This window comes from Propithecus coquereli, unplaced genomic scaffold (assembly GCF_000956105.1).
Source record: "Propithecus coquereli isolate 6110/MARCELLA unplaced genomic scaffold, Pcoq_1.0 Scaffold94, whole genome shotgun sequence".
Classification (NCBI taxonomy): Eukaryota; Metazoa; Chordata; class Mammalia; order Primates; family Indriidae; genus Propithecus; species Propithecus coquereli.
Genome location: NW_012155729.1, coordinates 4,968,381 through 4,990,594, shown reverse-complemented (window position 1 = coordinate 4,990,594; position 22,214 = coordinate 4,968,381). Strand labels below are relative to the sequence as shown.

At 35.9% G+C, this 22,214-nt stretch overlaps 1 protein-coding gene across 1 annotated transcript in view; it reads left to right on the top strand.

Annotated features, from left to right (window-relative positions):
- Nucleotides 1–17,076, top strand: part of LOC105826911 (usherin-like) — a 203,377-nt gene extending 186,301 nt beyond the window's left edge. The window contains exons 20-21 of the mRNA XM_012664921.1: nucleotides 1,226–1,370; nucleotides 15,560–17,076. Coding sequence (XP_012520375.1) covers nucleotides 1,226–1,370; nucleotides 15,560–15,804 — 390 coding nt within the window. The 3' untranslated portion in view covers nucleotides 15,805–17,076. The remainder of the gene's footprint in view (nucleotides 1–1,225; nucleotides 1,371–15,559) is intronic.
- Nucleotides 17,077–22,214: the final 5,138 nt, after the last annotated feature.

The following is a 22,214-nucleotide window of genomic DNA, read 5'->3' as shown; positions in this document are numbered from 1 at the left end:
TTTAATAACCATTTTAGAATTAGAAAAGTAAAAAATTAATAATTAGGTGTTTGTTTTTCTGATTTCTAAATGCAATTGCAAGGAAATGGCACAAAAGTTTTGAATTAATTTTAAATTTTTAGAGTCTTTAAAATCACCTTTATTTCTGAACAATGTTATCTAAACACTATAATCTATATTCCAATCACAATGTGTTTAGAACTACTCACTTAGGTTATGAAATTTTAAAGTCAATACCTGGCAAATAATCCAAATGAATTTTATTATACCCCTAAGGAGAAAATATCTGTAAAATTACTCCAAATGTTACTAAACTTTACATTTATCTGTATTTACTTTTATGGAAGATTATTTTATATGAATGTATATCAGTGGCCCTAAAAAATAGTTTTGTACTGATTGTTAATGTTATACTCTCTGTTTTATGATTTTTTTTCTGAATATAATTTCTAGTGGCCTCAGTACCCACAGCCTACGCAAATGAACATGTTTGCTTTTGATCAATTCCAGTTATGATGACAGAACCGAGTCTTAGTGTTGATTGTTTAATTACTTGTTTATGGACTTGGGAGCCCGTCTCGGTCTTCTTTGCTCAAATCTGCTATTTTCATTTGAAATTATATGATAAAAACAATAGTTCAAAAAATGCAAATGTTTGATCTAATATGTATATGCTTATTTGTATAAGAAAGAGAAGTGAGAATTGACATCATGTGGATACTCAGTCATATGTTTAAATTTTCTCCCTTTTTCTTCTGCAGCTTTTTTTTTTTTTTTAAGAAAATGATAGGATTGATTTAACATAGTGACATCTTTCTGTTCTAGGGCCGTCAAATAGCATGTGCCTTACTGCACTGGGTTACTATTGGCCAAGCCCCATGGTTTTGTTTGGACTTTTTCATGACAACAATGACAATGTCACCATCTTTATCTCTACCATTGGTGACAATAACCATACCACCATGCTGCTTTATGAGGCAATAACTTGGTTTTCTCATTTATCCACTCAGGAACTGGATTATTACCTCATAAAACAGTGTGATTGTACAATTATCAATTAAATCCTGGCTTGTCGAGACGCTTCAAAAAAAAAAAAAAAATCCCTTTTCCTAATAGTGGTTGGCAATAATTCCCTCTGTCTGAATCCATAGAACTTTGACTTCCAAGGTGATATTTTTCACACTGATTATCTATTATCTGATTTTTTTTTTTTTTTGCCTTGAAGCTATTGCACGCTGCTAAACCTCAAGAGCTGTCTTATGTTGTAGAAGGACTGAAACCGTATAGGATATACAAGTTTACTGTTTCTCTTTGCAATTCTATTGGTTGTGTAACCAGTGCTTCGGGAGCAGGACACACTTTAGCAGCAGGTAAGCAAGTTTTAATGGACATGAAAAATTTTGTTATGTATTTAAAAACAAACACCCGAAAAACTCAACACGTTTTCTACTTGGGACTTAATATTTGTCTTTTCTGTTTTCTCCTGACCCCTTCCTAACCCTGATTGCTACCTACCTTGACATTTTAAAACAACAACAAAAAATTAAACTTATAAGGACCTATGGATTGGAACTGTGTCATAATAAGAAATAAGTGACACCAGGGCTTAGCCATCAACCTATGTCCTAGCACTGTCCTGACAATTGTGAGAAATGTTTAGGAGGCTTCTTAAGAGGACTTAAAGATACCTCTTCCATAAGTCCTCACTTTTTATGTGGGGTTGGGTCTCCCCACTCTTATCTCACGCGGACATCCCAGAATTACTGTGCTGTTCTGATGTTATATTTGGCCTTTATTGGTTAGGCAGTTGTTTACTTACTATTTTATTTATAATTAGTAAGAAGCTCTTAGGTATAGAAAATTTAAATAAAAGAGTTGCTAAGAAATATAATCTTAGGGCCAGGCATGGTGGCTCACACCTGTAATCCCAGTGCCTTGAGAGGCCAACATGGGAGGATTACTTGAGGCCAGAAGTTCGAGGCTAGCCTGGGCAACATAGTGAGACCCCCATCTCTAAAAAGAGAAAACAAAAAAATTTTTTTTTAAATTATCGAGGCATGGTGGCATGTGCCTATAGTCCTAGCTACTCAGGAGGCAGGAGGATCACTTGAGTCCAGGAGTTCAAGGTTAGCTATGGTGACATCACTACCTAAGCAACAGAGTGAGACCAGGTCTGTAAAAAAAAATAGGATAATCTTAGTAGGAAATAGTTTGTATAACTTTTGCTTACCTCACGTAGAACTAACTACATTTACTCAAACCTGATTACATATATTATTAAGAACGATATAATGCAATTAGCATTTAATGTCTTTTCAGATCGGTGTTTTTCTGTCAGCAATTCAACAAGGCCTAGTTTTCTGATGCTCTTTAAAGAAGTGTCTAGATGTAAGGAAGTTTAAGAGATTCCTAGATGAGTTACAGATATTGTGAAAAACATATACTTATCTTTAAAAATATTTCCTAGATGTCCTCCCTAGTGTCTTCATCCTATTATTAATAGGTTCCATTTGGTAGGGTTTTTTTTTTTTCCCCCCTGGTTCTGGAAAAACTTGTTTAGCTCAAATGATCTCATCCAAGTAATTTTGTTTCTTTAAATTTTTCATCAGTGCAACCAACTCCAAAATTCTAAGAAATTATGATTTCTTATCTCTATGACTTAACTCTTTGTGTTTTTGTGTATATACTCTATGTGTAGTTCAGATGTATGTATACATTCATGAAGTACCTAGCTTGTACAGAACACCATTTCCCTATAAAATTGTCTATTATTTTTGGTGTACTATATTATTAAAGGGTTAACAAACTAAAGCAACTGAATGTAGATAACAGTGAACTCTGTCTCCTTTAGAAAAAATAATGATAGAGTTTGAGACTAGAGAACAAAAATTAAAAGAGGAATCAGTCTTGCAGGATGGAGAAAGTGAACACGGAGACTTAACACAAGCTGGAGATTGGCCTGAGGTATAGCGGAGGGTAGGGGGACCCCAGCCATGTGACTGAGGAGAACTGAAATCTTGTCTTCTCAGGGCTGTAAAACATTTAAAAGTCTTCTAGTGTGCTTATGCAGCCAACAGTAATATATTCTTTGTAATGTTCCCCCCAAGTGTTTGCCTAACCTGTGTTTGATACCTTTAGTTATTGAGGAGTAAAACTAACCAAAGCCCTCTGAGTCCTCTCTCTACCCTTTTTTTTTTCTTAAAAAGAACAGAATCTCACTTTGTTGCCCGGGCTAGAGTGCCGTGGCATCAGCCTAGCTCACAGCAACCTCAAACTCCTGGGCTCAAGCGATCCTCCTGCCTTAGCCTCCTGAGTAGCTCGGACTACAGGCATGTGCCACCATGCCCGGCTAATTTTTTCTATATATATTTTTAGTTGTCCAGCTAATTTCTTTCTATTTTTTTTTAGTAGAGATGAGGTCTCACTCTTGCTCAGGCTGGTCTCGAACTCCTGAGCTCAAGCCATCCACCTGCCTTGGCCACCAGAGTGTCAGGATTACAGGCGTGAGCAATTGCGCGCAGCCTCTCTCTCTACCCTTTTTATCCTTGAAAAATAGAGCTTGGAAACTTCTCATATTCTTTAAAAGCCATGAGATGAGAAAGTTAGTTGACTTGTTGAAATAAAGAGTTTATTCATATATTTAAGGGAAAAAATTATTAGTCAGAATACCAGGCTTTGAATTTGGGCTCTGCCATGTACTGTTCATAGCTGTGTGACCTTGAGTATATTATGTAACCTCTGTGTCTTAGTTTTCCAATTTATAAATAAGGATAATTTATCTTGTAGCATTAGTATGAGGATTAGAAAGAGTTAATACATGTAAGATATTTAAAGCAGTATTGATCACAGAGTCAATTCTCAATAAATCTTATTCTGATTTTTGTCATAATATTCTACAACACTTTATCAGTCACAGTATAAATGTTATGGAATCTAATGCTATCAAAATCAAGAAGAGTTTATTTTACAACTTTGGTTTTATAACATTATTATAACATATATGCAACAAGGGAGAGTCCTAAAACTAAGGATTGCATTGTGAAAATAAACTTTAGAAAGGTTTAAAATCTGAAAGCATTATTTTATTTCTGTAAGAAGTATGTCATTCAGAATTTTGATGTACATTTCAAAACTTTGCTCAAAAACCATAAATTTCAAATTTTTTGTTTGCAGTGTAGTTAAAATAATGTGCTATAAACACATTGTTAACACATTTTTACAACATTTGATTTTGAATGCTCAATTCAGAAACATCTGTTGAGGGTTTACTATTTAAATCACTATGGAGGATTCAAAGATAATTCATACATAGTGTTTGGGTTAAGGAGCTAACATCTAACAGGCAGGATTAACAAGATGGGGACATGTGCTAAGGGCTGTGAGAAAGGTAAAAAGAAAGCTGTGGGAATTCAGAAGACAGGATAGGATAGATGGCTTTGAGTTGGAAGATTGGGAAATTATCTCATTAAATGACACTTGAGATAAACTATGAAGGATTGGTAAAGACTTTTGCAGGTATTGACTGAGCACATGGTAATGAGCTAGTCACTGTTTTAGAGGCTGGCATTGTTTTGGGTACTGATGCGGTGAAAGCTGAGATTTATGAAGACTTCTCTGGCAGTAGAGTATACAGTAGATTAGAAGACAGGGTGTAAATAGAGTCTGATATTAACATTTAGGAGGCAATGCGGGAGTAACTGAGATGAGTAGAAATGAAGATCAAAAGAAGAGAATGGAGTGGCTTCAAGGAGGAGAGACTCACAAGTTAAAAAGAGGGAAGAATTGACAAGGATAGTAAATATTGTAGACCATGGTGGTGCCATTAAATAAAATGAGAAAGATAAAGAAAGAACATATGGGAGAAATAAACCCATGAGTTTAAGTCTGATCACTTGATAGAAACATATCCATGACAGTTATAACCAGCCAGCAGCAGAAAATGCAAATCTGAAGCTTAAAAATAATGCAGACTTTGTGATCATCTGCCTGTAGACGGGAGCTAAAGCTATGCATGGTAATGAATCAGTGAGATGTTCTCTTTGGACTTCTACATCTCTATTACAAATTTTGTCATACAAATACAAATTGCAAAACTGTAATACAGCTGTAGAAGTCCAAAGAGAATATCTCAGTGAATGCTTATATTTTGGGAGAAAGAAGAAAGGAGAAGGAACAGAGAAATGGTCAGAATGAGGAAAAGAACTGAAAGGGAGCAGTAGCAGAAAAGTCAAGAGAAGAGAGAATTTTAGAAGGAGAATGTTATGTTGTTTGTGGGTCATATGGTGTAGGGAAACGAAGAGAAAGGTGAACTAAAACAGACGTGGGGGGCACTGGCGACCCCCCGGGGAGCATTCTAATTAGCATGGTTGAAGCAGAAGCTGGGACATAAGGGGCTGGGCAGTGGCAGAAGATGTTAACGGGAAATTTCAAATGTGCGATTCTTTATTCTTTGCCAGAATGTTCCTTCTACCCAATTTCTATTTTTTTTAAAAAAACTGCATTACCTTCTGTTTCCATGTAAAATTATTTCTTTTCTGAAGGAAAAATTACTTTAGTGTTTTTCTGGGAAAAAAATGTTTGTTTCCTAAACCCGTAATATATTTTGTCAGAACTGACTCTTCATCTGCCAAGCAGAAAATAAGGTCACTTACATGACAAAAGTACGGGGAAATAATTTTTGCTTGCAATTTGATTTATTATAAAATGCATCCTTTTGAGGGGTCTTCAGACCAGTGAAAATGAGCTTCTTTGTTTTTATTTGAATGCAAGGAAAACCCACCAATTTTAAATCCAATATCCTTCTTACCTGCTTATTTGGTAGATGAGTAAGTGTTATTCTAAAATTTTCCCAAGATTAAACATCTGGATAGAATGTGTAGAAATAAACAATGAGAAGGACAATCCTTTTGAATGGCCACAAATTTGTTGTAGGAAAGAAAGAAAAATGGTCTTGAAACTTTATGATTCTTCCTGCTCTGTTTGTAGGGTATATATTATTCCAGTGAATTCCAATGGATTTGTGGGAAATTTAACTCTTAAGTCTCATGTAGTGATATGAGCTCATTATCAGAGATCAAAAGAGACCAGCAACCATTCAAAAATTTTGAAAAGGAGCATCACAAATTAGATGTAGTAATTAGCCTTTTAGAAGCATTGAATCATGAGAAGATACGTTGCCTCCTTGAATCTCCGTCGCAAAAATCAAAAAGATACTTGTAAAGATTTATCTGGCTGTTTCATTAAAAAGCTTGAGAATTATAATTGGCTCTCTCTTATTTTAAATATATTTTCAATTAAATATATGATTAGAATTGGGTACATTTCACACAGAATATTGCATTGCTGCTTTGTTGGTTTTGGCGCCTGTGACAAAGTCTGAGAACTGGTTTGAGAGAGGTATTCTCCCACGGGCAGCTGCATCTCTCTCCATTGCAAAATCTTCAAGCAGTGTTCTTGATGGCTTTGGAGTTACTTTTGGGTGCACGAGAGTAATGAGTTGATGGATGGGCCCTCTTAAAATCCTTGTGATACATTTTTTAAAGATTATCCTTTTAATCTAAGGAATTTGTGCATTTCTACCCTTTGCAAATTGAGTCCAGTTTAAACCTTTCTTATGGGAAGTTTCTTTTGGAGATCTATTCCTGAAGGAACAATGTGATATTTCCTTCGCCTGTCATAAATTGACCTCCATACTACAAGCTTAGAAGTGCCCATCTTACATTAAGAAAGTAATTAGTGGTGCATTAAGTTTTCTTTCTGAATCCAAAGTGAAATGTATAGGCTGCTTGCTGCTGGGTTGAAAACACACATTGTTTTGCATGCAGGTACAGAAGTCTTTCCATTGTGAATAGGAGCCAGAATGATTAAACAAGCTCTCTTAATATGTTAATTTATAATTTTAATTACAACAATCTTGTATATATAGTCATTAGTGAATACTAATATAAATATTTTTCTACCTTTTTATTCATAATGCATAAACCAATCATCCAGTTACTTCTCTGAGGTTGCCTGTTTTCGTTTCATAATACAATCTTTGTTCTTAGTTATGAATGCATTTTGTTCGTTCCTGTCTTGAATAATCCCTCATTAAGCTAGTCACTTTCTGCTCCATGCTAAAAAGGAAAAATTATCATGCAAATGTGGCATGCCATATTAAAAAGCACATTACCAAACACTTTTGTTGCTGTCCTTCAATTAGTTTCCCTTCTTTGAATTTAATTCCATTTGTTGTTAAACTACTGACTTGATGTATGGACTCATGAATCTGAGGCTGCTGCCAAGAAAGTGAGGAAAAAAATCAAAGCCTCTTCGAAGAGCTGCAGAGGCAAGCTGAAATGAATTTGCTTCACCTTTGACAAGAACACTTGAACAGCCCTGGAATCCTCTGATGATTCAACTCGGCTAATTATCCAATTATTTATTTCAAGAATAAAGGCACCGTTTTACAATTAGAGAAGTGTAAAGCAGTCTGAGAAATCTAGTAATGACAGATGGCTTAAGTAACTTCTAAGATAAACAGTATCTGTGCAAAAACTTGTTTCACCAAGTGTTTTCAGGCACCAATTCTTGCGTCTTAGCATCAGTGAAATCCTGAGTACAGCGAAGGTTTTTTGTTTGTTTGTTTGTTTTGCTCTTTCAACAGAAATTATTTTACACTTGTAACCAACATGTCGAATTTCCATGGCTCTTAAGCAATGTTTAAGTTATATTTCTCTTGATTAAAAGCTTTTGGTTCAAAGCAATACTTTTTAATTGCCTAATGATATAAGTCAGTTCTTAGGAAAGAACCGCACATTTAGGAGTTCATTTGCAATATAACTGAAAAATTCATTGCATGGCAGTAAAACAATTTACTGTTAATTACAAGGAGAAGAATTTGCTGTAGCACGCTCACAGATTGCCATGAATCATGCAGCACTCCTAGAGATTTATAACAGATGTGTAAGTGGGATGAATTAGCAGGGTTTAATAACAGAGACACAAATCATGCAGACTTCAAGGAGCTTTAATTGATATACTAGAATGTGACGGGCATGAATCACTCAGCCATTCAACAGCACTGTAACATATGGTCAGCTCAATATGCTGCATCTTAAATCGGTTGGTGAGTCGTTGGTTGTCCCATATGGTGGAAGCAATATATTTTTCATGATTAAAAAAAAACATCCATTTTTTTAAAGAAATATGATTGCAAAGCATGTTTGTTATTGAACAGTTACCTGAATGCCAAACTATTTTTTTTTGTGATTTTTTTTTTTTATCATGGCCGCTTCTCAAAACAAATAGGGGCTACTACTTGTAATACCAGATCGCTGGAGGCATTATGAGAACCAAATCGGTGCTTGTTGGCACACTTGATCCACAGCAAGCCTATAGAAAAGCACAGCTGATGATAGCTGTGATTGTCAGGGAAATCCTTCAGACTCCAGCAAAACAAACAAAATGAAAGGATGATGTCACTTTCAGAGCAGTTCTGGAATGCCCAGCTTTGCAAATAGAATAAAATGAGTTGAATGAAAGATCTTTACTTTTCAGCGTAGGAAACTAGCTGTGATAATACCATGACCCCCAATGCAACAATTGGATATAACATTATATACTAACTTAATTAAATGTTCGGTCCTTCCGGAGCATTTGAAATGAAGCACTGGCTGATCATTACATAGATAGCAGAACCAATTCCTTGTCATCCTTGAAGAATTATTTCAGGGTGTGAAAACAGGTATGTATCCTGGTTGAACACCAGTAACTGGTAGTGTGCAAACATGTTTTTATTGGAACTGGGATCTGGCAGCTTTCGGAAAAGCTTTTGCAGCATTAGTAAATCTGACAGACTTGAAAAAGGAATATTGCAACCTTAGAACTGTGGCTGCCAGAATTTAATGTCAACAATTAAAATTTATTTTGATCCTTACCTAGTGTTTATTACTATTTGTATACACAACAGACCCTACTAATACAGAGATGCACTATTAGATGGAATTACCATCTGTTCAGAGTGAAATGCTGGCATCTGTCTTAGATGCTAAAACTAAAATGATATTATTTCTAACAAAACAAAATTAACTGCTTTTTACTCACCAACTTTAATTTTGAGTGTGTGGATGTACCCACGAAAAAGGCTTGTTTGTGAGATGTGTAATGGCTTCTGTGGCCAGGTCTGCATTTAGATACGTGACTTTAATGGCCTTTTTGGCATGCAGAAATGGCATGTAAAAAACATCATACTTGTAATACACAGTCTCAGCTCTATAATGTACTATGTGTCCTGCAGTAAGCCATTAAAACAACACAGTCAAAATATGTAAAAAAATTTACTGAATCAGAGAGGCTGCAGTACACAAAATATTTTGACAGATGTGCCCTAAAAAACTGCAAGGAAAGAAATTAAATAGGCAAAATTATCTGAACAAAGTTGCTGCAGGTCCCACAGTGACACCTTTAGGAAAATATAAACTGTATCTTCTCTGTTAGACTATTTTAAATTTTCTCCCACACTGACATATATAAAAGATTTATATTCAGCACTCCCCTCCTTTTTATTTAAAGCCTAAGTATCCTATTAAAAAAGGTCTCTAGCTTTTTGAAGTTAGAGAATTTGGAGGATCAAGGACAATGATAGTTTCCACACTGATGTTAGATCAGTGATGCTACTTTCTGAAAAGCCAGACTTCAATTCTATATATCACAAAATAATAAATTGTGTCACACCAGCACTTAATGCATGTACACAGTGCATTAACTGTAACTGTAGTACATTTATTTGTGCTGGAGGAGACTTGAAAATGATTAAAAAATCAATACTTTGCTGTCAGAGAAGCAAGTGTTACGATGCATTTAAGTAGTTAATTGCATAAGCCCCATAAAAGCTTCAAGTTTGGGTAGCAAGGATGCCATAATTACAGTCCAAGCAACTACCTTTTATTAATGGTGGACTTTAGGGAATGGTGGTTGCTGTCATCATTGCTGCTATATTTGCAGTTTGGAAATAATGGATCCTCTTCTCTGTGTGTAGGATGCTAGTTATGTGCAAATTATTGTGATCACTAGAATGATACCTGGTTAATGTAGTGTTTGTTTACCATGTTCACTGAACTTCTCCAACAGCAGTGCTTTCTAGCCTTTCTTTATGTCATAAGACACTTAGAAAAAATCATAATATTTGTATGTTATGCTGGGGTAAAGAAACAGGGTGGCTGAGAGCTGAAGGGATAAGCTCAGGGGCTCTTTCTGGCTCCCTTTAGGGCTGAGTGGATCAGTATGTCTGGTACCCTTTCAGGATTTGCGAATTGAGAAGCACTGCTTTAAAATAGTCAATCAAGGAATATTGAAACTGGAAGAGATCCTAGACATCATCAGGCTTGTCATTCTTTAAAAAACGAGGTAACTGAAGAATAGAGACCAAATAATGGATTAGCCAAGGTTCCATAATTAGGGACTTAAAGAGCCAATCTAGAACCTAAATTTTTTCGTTTCCGGGTCAGTACTTCAATACATATCCTTCTGAAGGTGACAAGTAAACAAAGAAAGAAGTGGCAGAATATATTGTGTTCTTTCTTTATCCCTAGTCAGAGCCAACAAGGTAACACTGAGTCATCCATGATAGTTTCTGGGGAGAATCCTTTTCTCTTCTGGACACTGGCTGGTGAGCAGTTATAGCAGGGCAGGTGCAGCTGGGAAATCGCGGCTTCATAACCTGGAATTCTTGTTTGTGTCCTAGTCTTAGTGCCTTTTTGCAAGTGTTTGGGCCTAGCAGTGTTTGGAAAATTGTATTTACTGGCATAGTTTTGCATCTTCGTGAAAAAGTCAAAAGCATTTTCTATTGACAAGGTGCCTAAGGATGTCTTATGTAGTCTGCTCTCCACATACCCATGAAACATGAGAAAGCTGTTTATTCTTAGATTCCTGTCTTTATAGTAGAAAGTTGATGTTTTAAGATATTGACACAGCCATACAGTCTTCATAGACAACAAATTCTTCCTTGAAAACAAACTAAGAGATTCTATTTTAAAGCTCCATGCATCAGTGAGAGCTTCTGCTCAGTTTTCAGTTCTTAGGATGCTCGCAACTCCACAGTACATAAATTTTGCAAATGTAAATTTATTCATTGTGATATACTATTAATTATATTATAAAGTAATAAATGCTGCATAAAGAAGAGTGTACAGTATTCAAGCATTTATAGAAGAATACTTACAAATACAAGAGAGGGACTAGTAATTGGATTACAGTGCTATTGAAAAAATACAAGAACATTGTAATTTTCTTCCAAGTGAAAACAGATATTGTATGTTATTCTTTGAAATGATGGATGTTAAAGATCCATTTTATACTTTATACTTACAAGAGGATTTTCTAAATAAATACCGATAGATTTTGAATACAAACGAATCTGGTCTTAGAGGAACTCTGAAAAGATTGACTCAGTAGGGTGTTCACCCTTTCAAACTGGCTTGGTTGACTCCTCTATTTTAAACTGTACAACACACCTGCTGGAAGGTATTTTTAAAGCCCCCAAATAAAAAAAAGACGCACTAGTTCTATTCATTCTCAGGAGTTGACTTCCTAATAATAGTCTAATTGCTTGATAGAATAAATTCCTCTATGAATCAAGAAGTGCTCTACTATTTGTTAGAGTTTAAACAGTAAGTATTAATTTTAGTGGGCTCTCAATGTAACAGTTTCCTTATTGATTATAATCACTTTGCCAAATTAAAAAAAAAAAATTGTCCTCTCACTTTTAGGAGTTGTCCAGAGTTGTTGGAATTCCTTTTGCTTTGTTTTGTTTGACTTTGACTCTTAATTAATGTTCCTGATTAAGAAGTGATTTTGGATCACGTTATCAAAAGGGAAAGGATTCAGAATTCTGTTGTAGTGCAAAACTTCATCATTATCTCTATTCAGTTGGGTGGTTGGAGTAAAGTAGAGATGTATCAAATGCCAAACAAATGGGACCTTAAGAGGCTGCTTTTAAACAACAGTGAAATGCTTCAGTTATTAAGAAGTATAGGAGGCCTATTCATATATCCTCTAAACATTTAGTTAAAATGGAAATCCTATTCTCAACACACCAAATATGTGTAATTTATGATTCTCTATTTATCTAGACCTATCCTGTCCAATATGGCAGTCATGAGTCATACATGGTTGTTGCTATTTAAAATATAATTAGTTAAAATTAAGTAAAATTTAAAACCCCTCCTCAGCCTCTCTAGCCACATTTTAAGTGATCAGTAATCATACGTGGCTAATGGCTAGAGCATTTGCTTCAATGGAGAAAGTTCTATTGGACATTACATACCTAGAGCATTTCCTTCCTTGGAGAAAGTTCTATTGGACTTTACTAAGCTATAGGGTACGCATATTTTTGAAACTAAAATGTTCAGGTCTCTGGGTCCCAGAACACTAGGGGATCTTAAGTGGAATAGAGAAAATATAACAGAAGGAGTCAAAATTCCTTTCCTTGTGCTTCTAAGAAGCAAATTTCAGACAATAAAAAATGATGTAATTGGTTTTCCATAGCTTCCCTGAGCCCAGGACTGAAAAATCTTCGGCAGCTCTCCTTTCCTGGTGAAGATCAAGGCCAACAGTGGCATGCTGCAATTTTAATACAATCATGGAACTCTGAAGAGAGTCTCAGTGGTAGCAGAAATTTCTGGATGGCTTAGCCTTTTATTTTGTCTTGGATTATTTTGAAGTGGGGTCATAGCTTGTAGAACAAAATCTCTGAGAACCCACCATTTAGCTGATATTTGGCAAAGGATACTAAGAGAAATCATGCATATAATTTACCGATTCATACATATATAAAAATAAAAGTATCACATGGGTTGCAGTGGCAGAAGATGAACAGAATTGTTAATTATCTTTATAAGATGATGAACTTTTTGCTCAGTGCCTTTTCTTTACCAAAAGTTAAAATAGAATCACAACTCATTGTTTCTCTTTGGAACGCTGGCCAAGGTCTAAAAAGTAACAAATAGTAATTCTTTTAAGATGTTTTAGGGAGAATTTCCTTTCCTGGTTTAAGGGCTTCAATTCTTGTACTCACATCATTTTGATTTATGTTGATTAAAACAGGCGATGACTTTGTGTTTATGTAAGGCTATGTGTTAACACCGGTGTAATTTAGAAGTCCACAGCCTTAGTTTTGACCCTTAATAAATAGGCTTGGTGATTATGACGTTTGTTCCCTTCCTCACTTTCACCTCCAAATCCAGCTGGCACACTTAGAGTGGGAAGGAATCTTAGCCCACGAACTCAATTGTTTAAGAAAAAAAACAAAACAAACCTTCATTTTCAATAATTAAGTTGTTACTCTGATCCTTTTTTTCTAGCAGATTATAGGGAAAATCTTAATTTTTGTAGAACTGCCAACATCCTAGGACCTCAAAGCGTACAAAGGCCCCAGTGTATGGGAGGGCACAGGGCACATACTACTGCAAGCCACAGGCCACTGCTGGTGCTATGGCCACTTAAGGGCCAAGGTGCTCTCTACTACTTCAGGGCCCAAGAGGCTGCCTGGAGTTCAGTGCCTGGATCATTTGTTTGTAAACTGCTGAACTCACAGGCTTGGACCTTTGTGCTGATTCTCTGTTTGGCTTTTAGAGTGGTTTTGCTTGTTTGTATGTTTTAATTTAAATTAGTTTCTAAGCTTTAAAAATCAAAAAAAAAAAATTACATATACAAATGTCTTTCTGACCTATAAGCAAATGAATAAGCAAACGAAAACATGACCTACATCCTATGTCATGAGGGAAATGTAACTAAACATACATTAGAACGGCCAAAATCTGGAACGCTGACAACATCAAATGCTGGTGAGGATGTGGAGTAACAGGAATTCTCCTTCATTGCTAGTGGAAATGCCAGTAGCATAGCCACTTTGGAATACAGTTTGACAGTTTCTTATACAACCAAAAATCCTCATACCATACAATCCAGCAATCATACTTCTTGGTATTTGCCCAAAGGAACATCTACACAAAAACCTACACACACGTTTGTAGCAGCTTTATTCATAATTGCGAAAACTTGGAGGCAATCAAGACATTCGTCAGTAGATGAATGGATAAACAAACTATGGTGCATCCAGTCAGGGAATACTACTCAGTGCTAAGAGAAATGAGCTATCAAATGCTGAAGAGTCATGGAGGAAACTTAGCATGCTATTTAGTTACTATTCAGTTAAGGAGGCCAATCTGAAGAGGATACATACTGTATGATTCCAACTATATGACATTCCGGAAGAGACAGAACTTTGGATACAGTAAAAAGATCAGTGGTTCCTTGGGGTTGTGGGGAGGAAGGGATGAATAAGTGGGGCACAGAGGATGTTTGGGGCAGCGAAAATTCTCTGTGTGATACTACAATGTTGAATGTATGTCATTATATGTTTATCCAAACCTAGAGAATGTACAACACCATGAGTGAGCCCCAATGTAAACTATAGATTTGGGATGATAATGATGTGTCAACGTAGGTTCATCAGTTGACACAAATGAATGAATAGGGTGCTGGATGTTGATAATGGGAGAGAGTATGCATGGGTGGGGGCATGGGAGGTATGGCAAAACTCTATACCTTCCTCTCAATTTTGTTGTAAACCTAAAACTGCTCTAAAAAAATCAAGTCTCCTGAGCACGGTGGCATGTACCTGTAGTCCCAGCTACTCAGGAGGTTGAGGCAGGAGGATCACTTGAGCCCAGGAGTTTGAGGTTGTAGCATACTACGATCATACCTGTGAATAGCCACTGCACTCCAGCCTGGGTAACATAGTGAGACCCCCTTTCTAAAAAAAAATAAAAATAAAATCTTTCTAAAATGGCTTTCTGACTTCTTAAAAAACAACAACAAACTAAAAGGTGTGACAGCTTTCTGTCATTGTTCCTGTGTTACCCATTGGTTGGCATGAATTAGTGACAATTCACCCCTGCCCAGTTCTTCTTCAACCCCATACGCCCTGTTATCTCCCCAACTAGCCCTTTGCAATCATTTCTATTACCTGCCTCTGTGAATTGCAGCACTGAGTCGATGCCATTTGAAGACAAGGGGCTCTTCCCTTTGGAGTCAGCACTAGTCATTGGCTGCAGGTTTCATTGGGGGATGCAGTTCCTGGGTGGGGCAGTTCTCACTCAGCCAAGGGAAATTCTCCGAAGAAGGGGGCAGCCATGAGCCATCAGAGGCCAACGCACACAGAAGCTGAGGCCTTGGGGTACCTGCTTGGTAAAGGGACTCTTGGTGGGGCACCAACAGCAGCTACTATAATATATAATATCTGTCATTTAGCAAAAAAGAATAGAGAAATTATTTCTAAGAAAAAAATTGTGAACGTTTTGTGTTAACTATTTGCTAGTCATTTAAATTTTGTCCAGTAACATTTATGATAAACTCTGTGTTGTGTTTCAGTTCCTAGAACCATATAGATACTTGTGACCATAACTGATTTGATTTTGAGTGCGATATATACAAGTGCATGTGTACGTATGTGTGGATATCTGTGTCTAGGGATAGAAACCAAATTCTGGGATGTTAACAAGTGTTTTCTAATCTTTAGCACCAGCCCAACTGAAGCCTCCTCTGGTTAAAGCAGTCAACAGCACAGCAATCCATCTTAGGTGGTTTCCACCTGAAGAACCAAACGGACCCTCTCCTATATATCAGCTCGAGAGGAGAGAGTCATCTCTACCAGCTCTGATGGCCACAATGATGAAAGGAATTCGTTTCACAGGAAATGGGTATTGTAAATTTCCCAGCTCCACTCACCCAGTCGATACGGACTTTACTGGTAAGTGTGTTTGACACTGCTTTATTTAAGAGACTCTAAGCCCCAAGGTGTTTTCTATCATTTTGATATCCCTTTACAATGAACTTTTACTGTACCTATTTATAGGAATACTAATTCAGCCCTTTTATAGCTATAGCCTGATTGTGTCAACATGTCTATCTTGTTAGTATTCTGGAAAAAAAAAAGTGAGGTAAGTGAAAGAAAGAAGGAAAAAAAAAAGGTCTCGGAGAGGCAGCCTTATTGGATCAAAGCATGTGCTGGAGATGGTTCTCAGACACCAGTAGCCAGAACCCACTCCTCCAAATATTATTCACTGTGTTCTGTGGGCAAATGAGTTTGAGGAATGTTGCGTGCTATTGGAGAGTCTCAATGTGCATCATGTTATTAAAGCTCCTAAAAAGAATTATAAGAAAGCTATTTACCTTTGTTTAGATAAGCATGCCTAACAGGTATTTTTTTTTCCTGTTTTTTTCTTTTTAGTATAACAGCTATTAATATCTAATGTTCTGTGGAGAACATTATGGGAAAAACTAATTTCAGGGAAGAAGTAACTTCTCTGGGCCAGGACTATGGTAAAGCAAGTGAGGCTCTTGCCTAAGGCATAAAATTTGAAGGTGCTAAAAAACTCAGTGGTCATGTACATATTTTAATGCAACATTTTTACAAATGGAAATCACTGCAAGAAATTCACAAAAAATACCAAAATTTTAAATAAAGACAGAATTGGACCCTGCATTGCACATCCCTGCCTTACTGGCCTTACCCTATTCCTGGCCTTATAGTGCCGCAATATTCTGGAAGTTCCATGAACTCCACGAATTAGAATTCCTAGAAGCACTACTTCAGTATAAAGCTATAGCTATTCATGACACATACTTCACTTTTCCAATTCAAAACAATTACAACGTATAAGATATATATTATTCTGTAAACTTATAAAGATATTCATTTAATCCATGAGAAAGTCATTTTGGAGCAAATAGTCTTTAAAATATTGCATATGTGAGGACAATGAAATGGAATTTGAGCCGTACAAAATTTTATTGTTTTCACCTAAAATAGTAAATAGTTTGCTTTTTGTTGAGGCTGGCTGCTGATGTACGTTTGTAATGAATCATGATTATGTTGTAGCTGAGATATATTGAGATTAATGCATGCTTAACTACTACTCTCCCAGCACATCAAAATCATCACTGAATATTAGAAGTCACACTATTGAGCTCCTCTCCCCTAAAATTCTCAACTCTGCTTCATAATCTTAAAAGGGCAAAAAAAAAAAAAAAAAAGGAAAAGATAAAATAGGTATATGAAAAGGAACACATGGATAATAGTAAAACCTTTTTCTCAAGTGGAAATTGAAACTACCTCCCTGGTCCAACATTTGGCTTGTGATGTATTTCTTCCAGGAAATAGCATCCGTTTACGTTCAACTGGGTATAGCTGCTGCAAGGATGTCAGCTTGGATTTGCAGGCTAGCCAGCAGACAGATTTTTGATGGGATCACCTACTGTTGTTGCTGTGAAAGATAGAGTGGCCCATCCACCGTTAATAAATTTAGTCATCCTCACGATCTCCCTTGCTGGCCTTATACTCTGAGGTGCAAGGGCTAGGGGCAGATGCAGTGTCTGGGAAGTTTTCCAAATTCCTCTTTAAAAAAGTTAGGCTGTAAACACTGGCCTCGCTAAGCAGGATCCTTCTGTCTATAACAAAGCCTCCAGCTGCACAGAAAATGTGCTTGGCGTACACATCACTTGAAGGACAAGGCAGGGAGATCACAATTTTGGCTTGAACTGCTCCCTGGAGCTTTGGTGATTCCTGGAGAATGAGAAGTTCTTCTTTGTTCAGGCACGTTCTGGGACATTGCTGATGCCTTTTTACTGGTAGCTTGGCTTTACTTTGAAGGCTCCCTTTAACTTTTCAAATAATCAGGTCTGCATCAAGTTATTGGTCTGATCTTTTGGCTTAATTGCCAGGTTTGGCTGAATAATTTTATTGAGTTACATCATGGCTTAACTAAATTTACCCAATTAATGAGCTAGGACAGGTTTTCCAAATGAACTCAGTGGCTTTCCTTGAATGTGCATCTTTTCTAAATAGATAACTGTATAATGAGCATCTTACATGTGTCTTACTGATACATTCTCACATTCAATCCTTCTGCAACCCTCTAAATTAGGTATTTTTACCCTCATAGTACATGAGCAAATGAGGCTTCAGTAAGTGGCTTGCCCAAGGTACCACCGCTATTGAATTTCAAGGTTGAATCATGAATTGGAGTCTTCTAATTCAAAGGCCAGGGCTTTGCCATGGAGCAGAAAGGAGCTTTTCTAGACTGTTCTTTGGACATTATGGAATGGGAAGTATATAAAAAAATAAATAGGTACAGGAAGTAAAATAATTATCACACAAATATTCCTTACTTAACACTGCTAAACTTTTCGAATTTGTCTTTCGGTTAGTTTTTAGGTAACAAACAGTAAGTAGTGTTGGCATTATTTTGTATATTTATTTGTATCCCTTTGGGGATCAATTTTTTTTCATGGCAATTAGTTCCAGAGTGTTACTAGAAGAATATAGTTATTTAAGATCTAAATGAAATTATTTTAAATGGGCTGAAGTGCTATGTGTTAAACAGTGCTCTTTCAACTCACATTCTTTTATATTTTATGCAGTTTTTATATTCTGAGACAAATTTAATGAGAAAATCCTAGAAACATCTAATATGATGAATTATATTTTAAAAGTTAATAACTTTTAGATAAACTAAGATGTCCTTTATTTTGAGTTATTCATTTCAAAATCCCAAACTTCAACTGAGATGATTCCTGCAATATGAATTGAAATAGCAATTAACACTCCAAGACGAATATATGGTGATATATATAATTATACATTTTTTTTTTTTTTTTTTTTGAGACAGAGTCTTGCTCTGTTGCCCGGGCTAGAGTGCCATGGCGTCAGCCTAGCTCACAACAACCTCAGACCCCTGGATTCAAGCGATCCTTCTGCCTCAGCCTCCCAAGTAGCTGGGACTACAGGCATGCGCCACCATGCCAAGCTAATTTTTTTATATATATATTTTTTTAGTTGTCCAGATCATTTCTTTCTATTTTTTAGTAGAGACGGGGTCTCGCTCTTGCTCAGGCTGGTCTCAAACTCCTGACCTTGAGCGATCCACCCGCTTTGGCCTCCCAGAGTGCTAGGATTACAGGCGTCAGCCACCGCGCCTGGCCTAATTATACATATTTTATATATGAAAAAATAAGTCAGATTTCACCCATCAGTGACAGGATTTATGAATGCATTCATAACACATTCCATGGCCATGAGCAATATGTTGAAAGTCTCAATATAAAATCTCTCATTATTACAGTAGAGAAAGGAATCTCTTATATAACGTATCCTCTTCCATATTTGCTTTAAATATTTTTACCTTACACAGTATAATGAGAATGATTCAAGCATATGAATGTATGTCCTAAAATGTTGCCTAATAACATAAATTATTGAGCTTAGAATTGTAAATGAACTCTGTCAAGATCTACCTTTGGGCAGAATAATAAACCAGATAATGCATTTTTTGGACTTGCTTTTGCTTCTTTTTCTTTTCTGACACACGTGTTCTAATCTCTAGGAAAAATGTATTATTAGTCATTTACATCATAGTATAAATTTAAGATCATGTGTTAACTCTCCTACTTCTGTATGATTAACAGTGAGCATTTGGGGAGCAGATTAACTGATAAGTTAGTTTCAAATCCAAGTGCCATTATTTATCAGCTAAATGTATTAATAATTAGACATAACAATTTTTGTGCCTCTGTGTTCTTTTCTTTAAAATTGACATAACAATACCACTTACAATATTGGTGTCTAGCAGATAGGTGAGGCTTAAAGGAGATAGCCACCTTATAAACTTTGCATGGTGCCTGACACACAAATTATTTAGTACTCATTAAACATTTGCTATTAGCTATTAATCATGTAGCAAATATTCATTTAGTGCCTACTATGAGACAGGAGCTTTTCTAAATAAGCGTCTTCTACAATTTATAAAGTAAACATTCTATTAATTTATTTGTTGTTATACATACAAGGTATGTTTTCCTAAATGTTATATCTGGGATATGAGTAATATGCAATATTCTATATTAAAATGTGGTACTTAATTTTGTTATTGAAAATAGTTAAATTAATCTCTTAGTGTTGAGACATCGGGCAAACTACTTTTCTGAGGGTCTAATCTTGCTCATTTACTAAATCGAGGACTGTGTTGGATGACCAATACTTCTAACCTTTAAAACTCCAATTCTGTGACTATAGGATATTTAGGCATCCCCAAAAATTCAAAGTAGAGGTTGTCACCATGACATCCATGAGTTTAAGAATACCTAGATTTTTAAATAAATTGTTTGGTTATGATTCTTTCATATAAAATTACTTTTACCATTTAAGATTAATATAAATTTATTCTTTTTCTCTACTAATCTGAGAAACTTAGTGATATAGACAGATTTCATCAATATAAAATGAATATTTAGTTCTTGGGTTATATCAGATAGTATAAAGAAGCAGCAAATTAAACATACTTTCATGATCTTGTAATTAGACAATGAAATAAACACCCATAATCCCCTGGTTATATGGGGTTAACAGTACTTTCTCCTCCAAAACAGGAATAGCAAATAGAACATTACCTCCCTTTATGCAAGTAGAAGGGGATATCATTGTGTTTTTGGAGAAAAAAAAATCATGGCCATTTTTTTTTTTTAGGAATGCAGAGTAAATCTACTTGATTTACACAAACAGTGTAGTTCTTTCCCAGTAATGCTAGTAATCCAGATGGAACCCCGTAAAAACAGCAACTAAAATATTGCTCAGATTGGCATTCCAAAGGTGACCCTCTCTCTCCTTGTCACTATTTTTTTTCCCTATTAGCGAAAACAGGTCCATGATCATTTGGGGGAAGGTTTGACTATTGTAGTATCCAGATGCCAATCACACCAGCCTTTTAAACTGCCTTTACTGGTGACCCTGCTCAGAAATCAGGAACTGCCTTTGGGGAGATCTTTGTAGCAAACCACTGGGGAGATGAGCACACATATGCACCTGGATATAATTCCCTTTTATTTGTCTTCACGAGAAATGTGATTACTGATGTTGAATATCTTGCAGATGAGAACTCTGTACAGTTTCTTCATAATAATGATGTTCAAGGACAGTAAATGATTGTCACACATTTTGTTTCATACTATTCACCTTCCCAAAAATGGCTGAACTGAAATGCTTTAGAATACAAAATACAATTAATTACCAAGGCATGAAAAGCGAAATGCAGCCGCCTGAAATCAATATTCTTTAAAAGTGTATATTTTATATCTTTTACTTGAGAATATTTATGACTTATTATTATTGTTTTTTATTATTTTTAGTGAATTGGGACATTTAATCACTTCATTAAAAGATAGCTGATTATAAGCAGTTACGGTGAAGGTGCAAGTAGGCAAACTTCTCCAGATAGACTAATTAGCAAAAGCATATTAATTCTGACCTTCAACACCCTTGGTGTCCCAGTATTTGTTTTCGTTAGACTGGGAGCAAGTAATTTTGCCTGAAAGTACTTTTAAAAAGAAAAAGAAAACACAAACAACTACACAAGCCCCTGTGTCTTTTCAAGGCAGGTTTAAATTGTAAATTTTACTTAACTTTTGATGTTAGATTTTGGCTGTAGTTATTGAAAAACAAATATATTAATCTACTGTGTGGCCTAGCAGTTTAATTAATAGGCAGCAATGATATAAAAAAAAAATAAAGGCAAGAGTAAGAACATGGAACGTGGGAGCACAGAAGAGGAGCAATAGCCGTCTTCCAGTGTGTTTTCTGATTGACAAAATCAGAAGAGATGAGAATGTCTGGTTGAGTTCATCCATATGAACTGAGAAGGACAAGGATCCAAGTGTGTATCTTCTTAGAACAATAGAATTCAGAGTAACCCATGGTAACTAGGGATATTGAGAAGCAAACGTTAAAAATATTTAGTTTTTACTGTGTTTAGTAGAGTGGTATTAAGTTCTTAGGAAACGCCTTCAGATAGCATCTATGACATTGATAGATGGGAGAGGACCATTTTTTCCCCCATTCACCAAATTCATAATAAAGGCCAATTTATGAATGCATGTGTTTTAACACTTGCATTTTTAAAGTGACATTTTCAAGTGCATTTCTACAATATTGTCTTTGGTTTGAAATATTAATGGTAGGTGGCTGGTGAGCTGAGTTGTCACTGACCATGCCAATGCTATAGACTAATATTTGCACTGAAACAACTGATTTTGTTACCTGCTACCACTCTTTTAATCAACTTAAAGCATTTGTTTTTTCTATCTCTTCTATTATCAAAGATGCATTCTTGCCTGACACATAA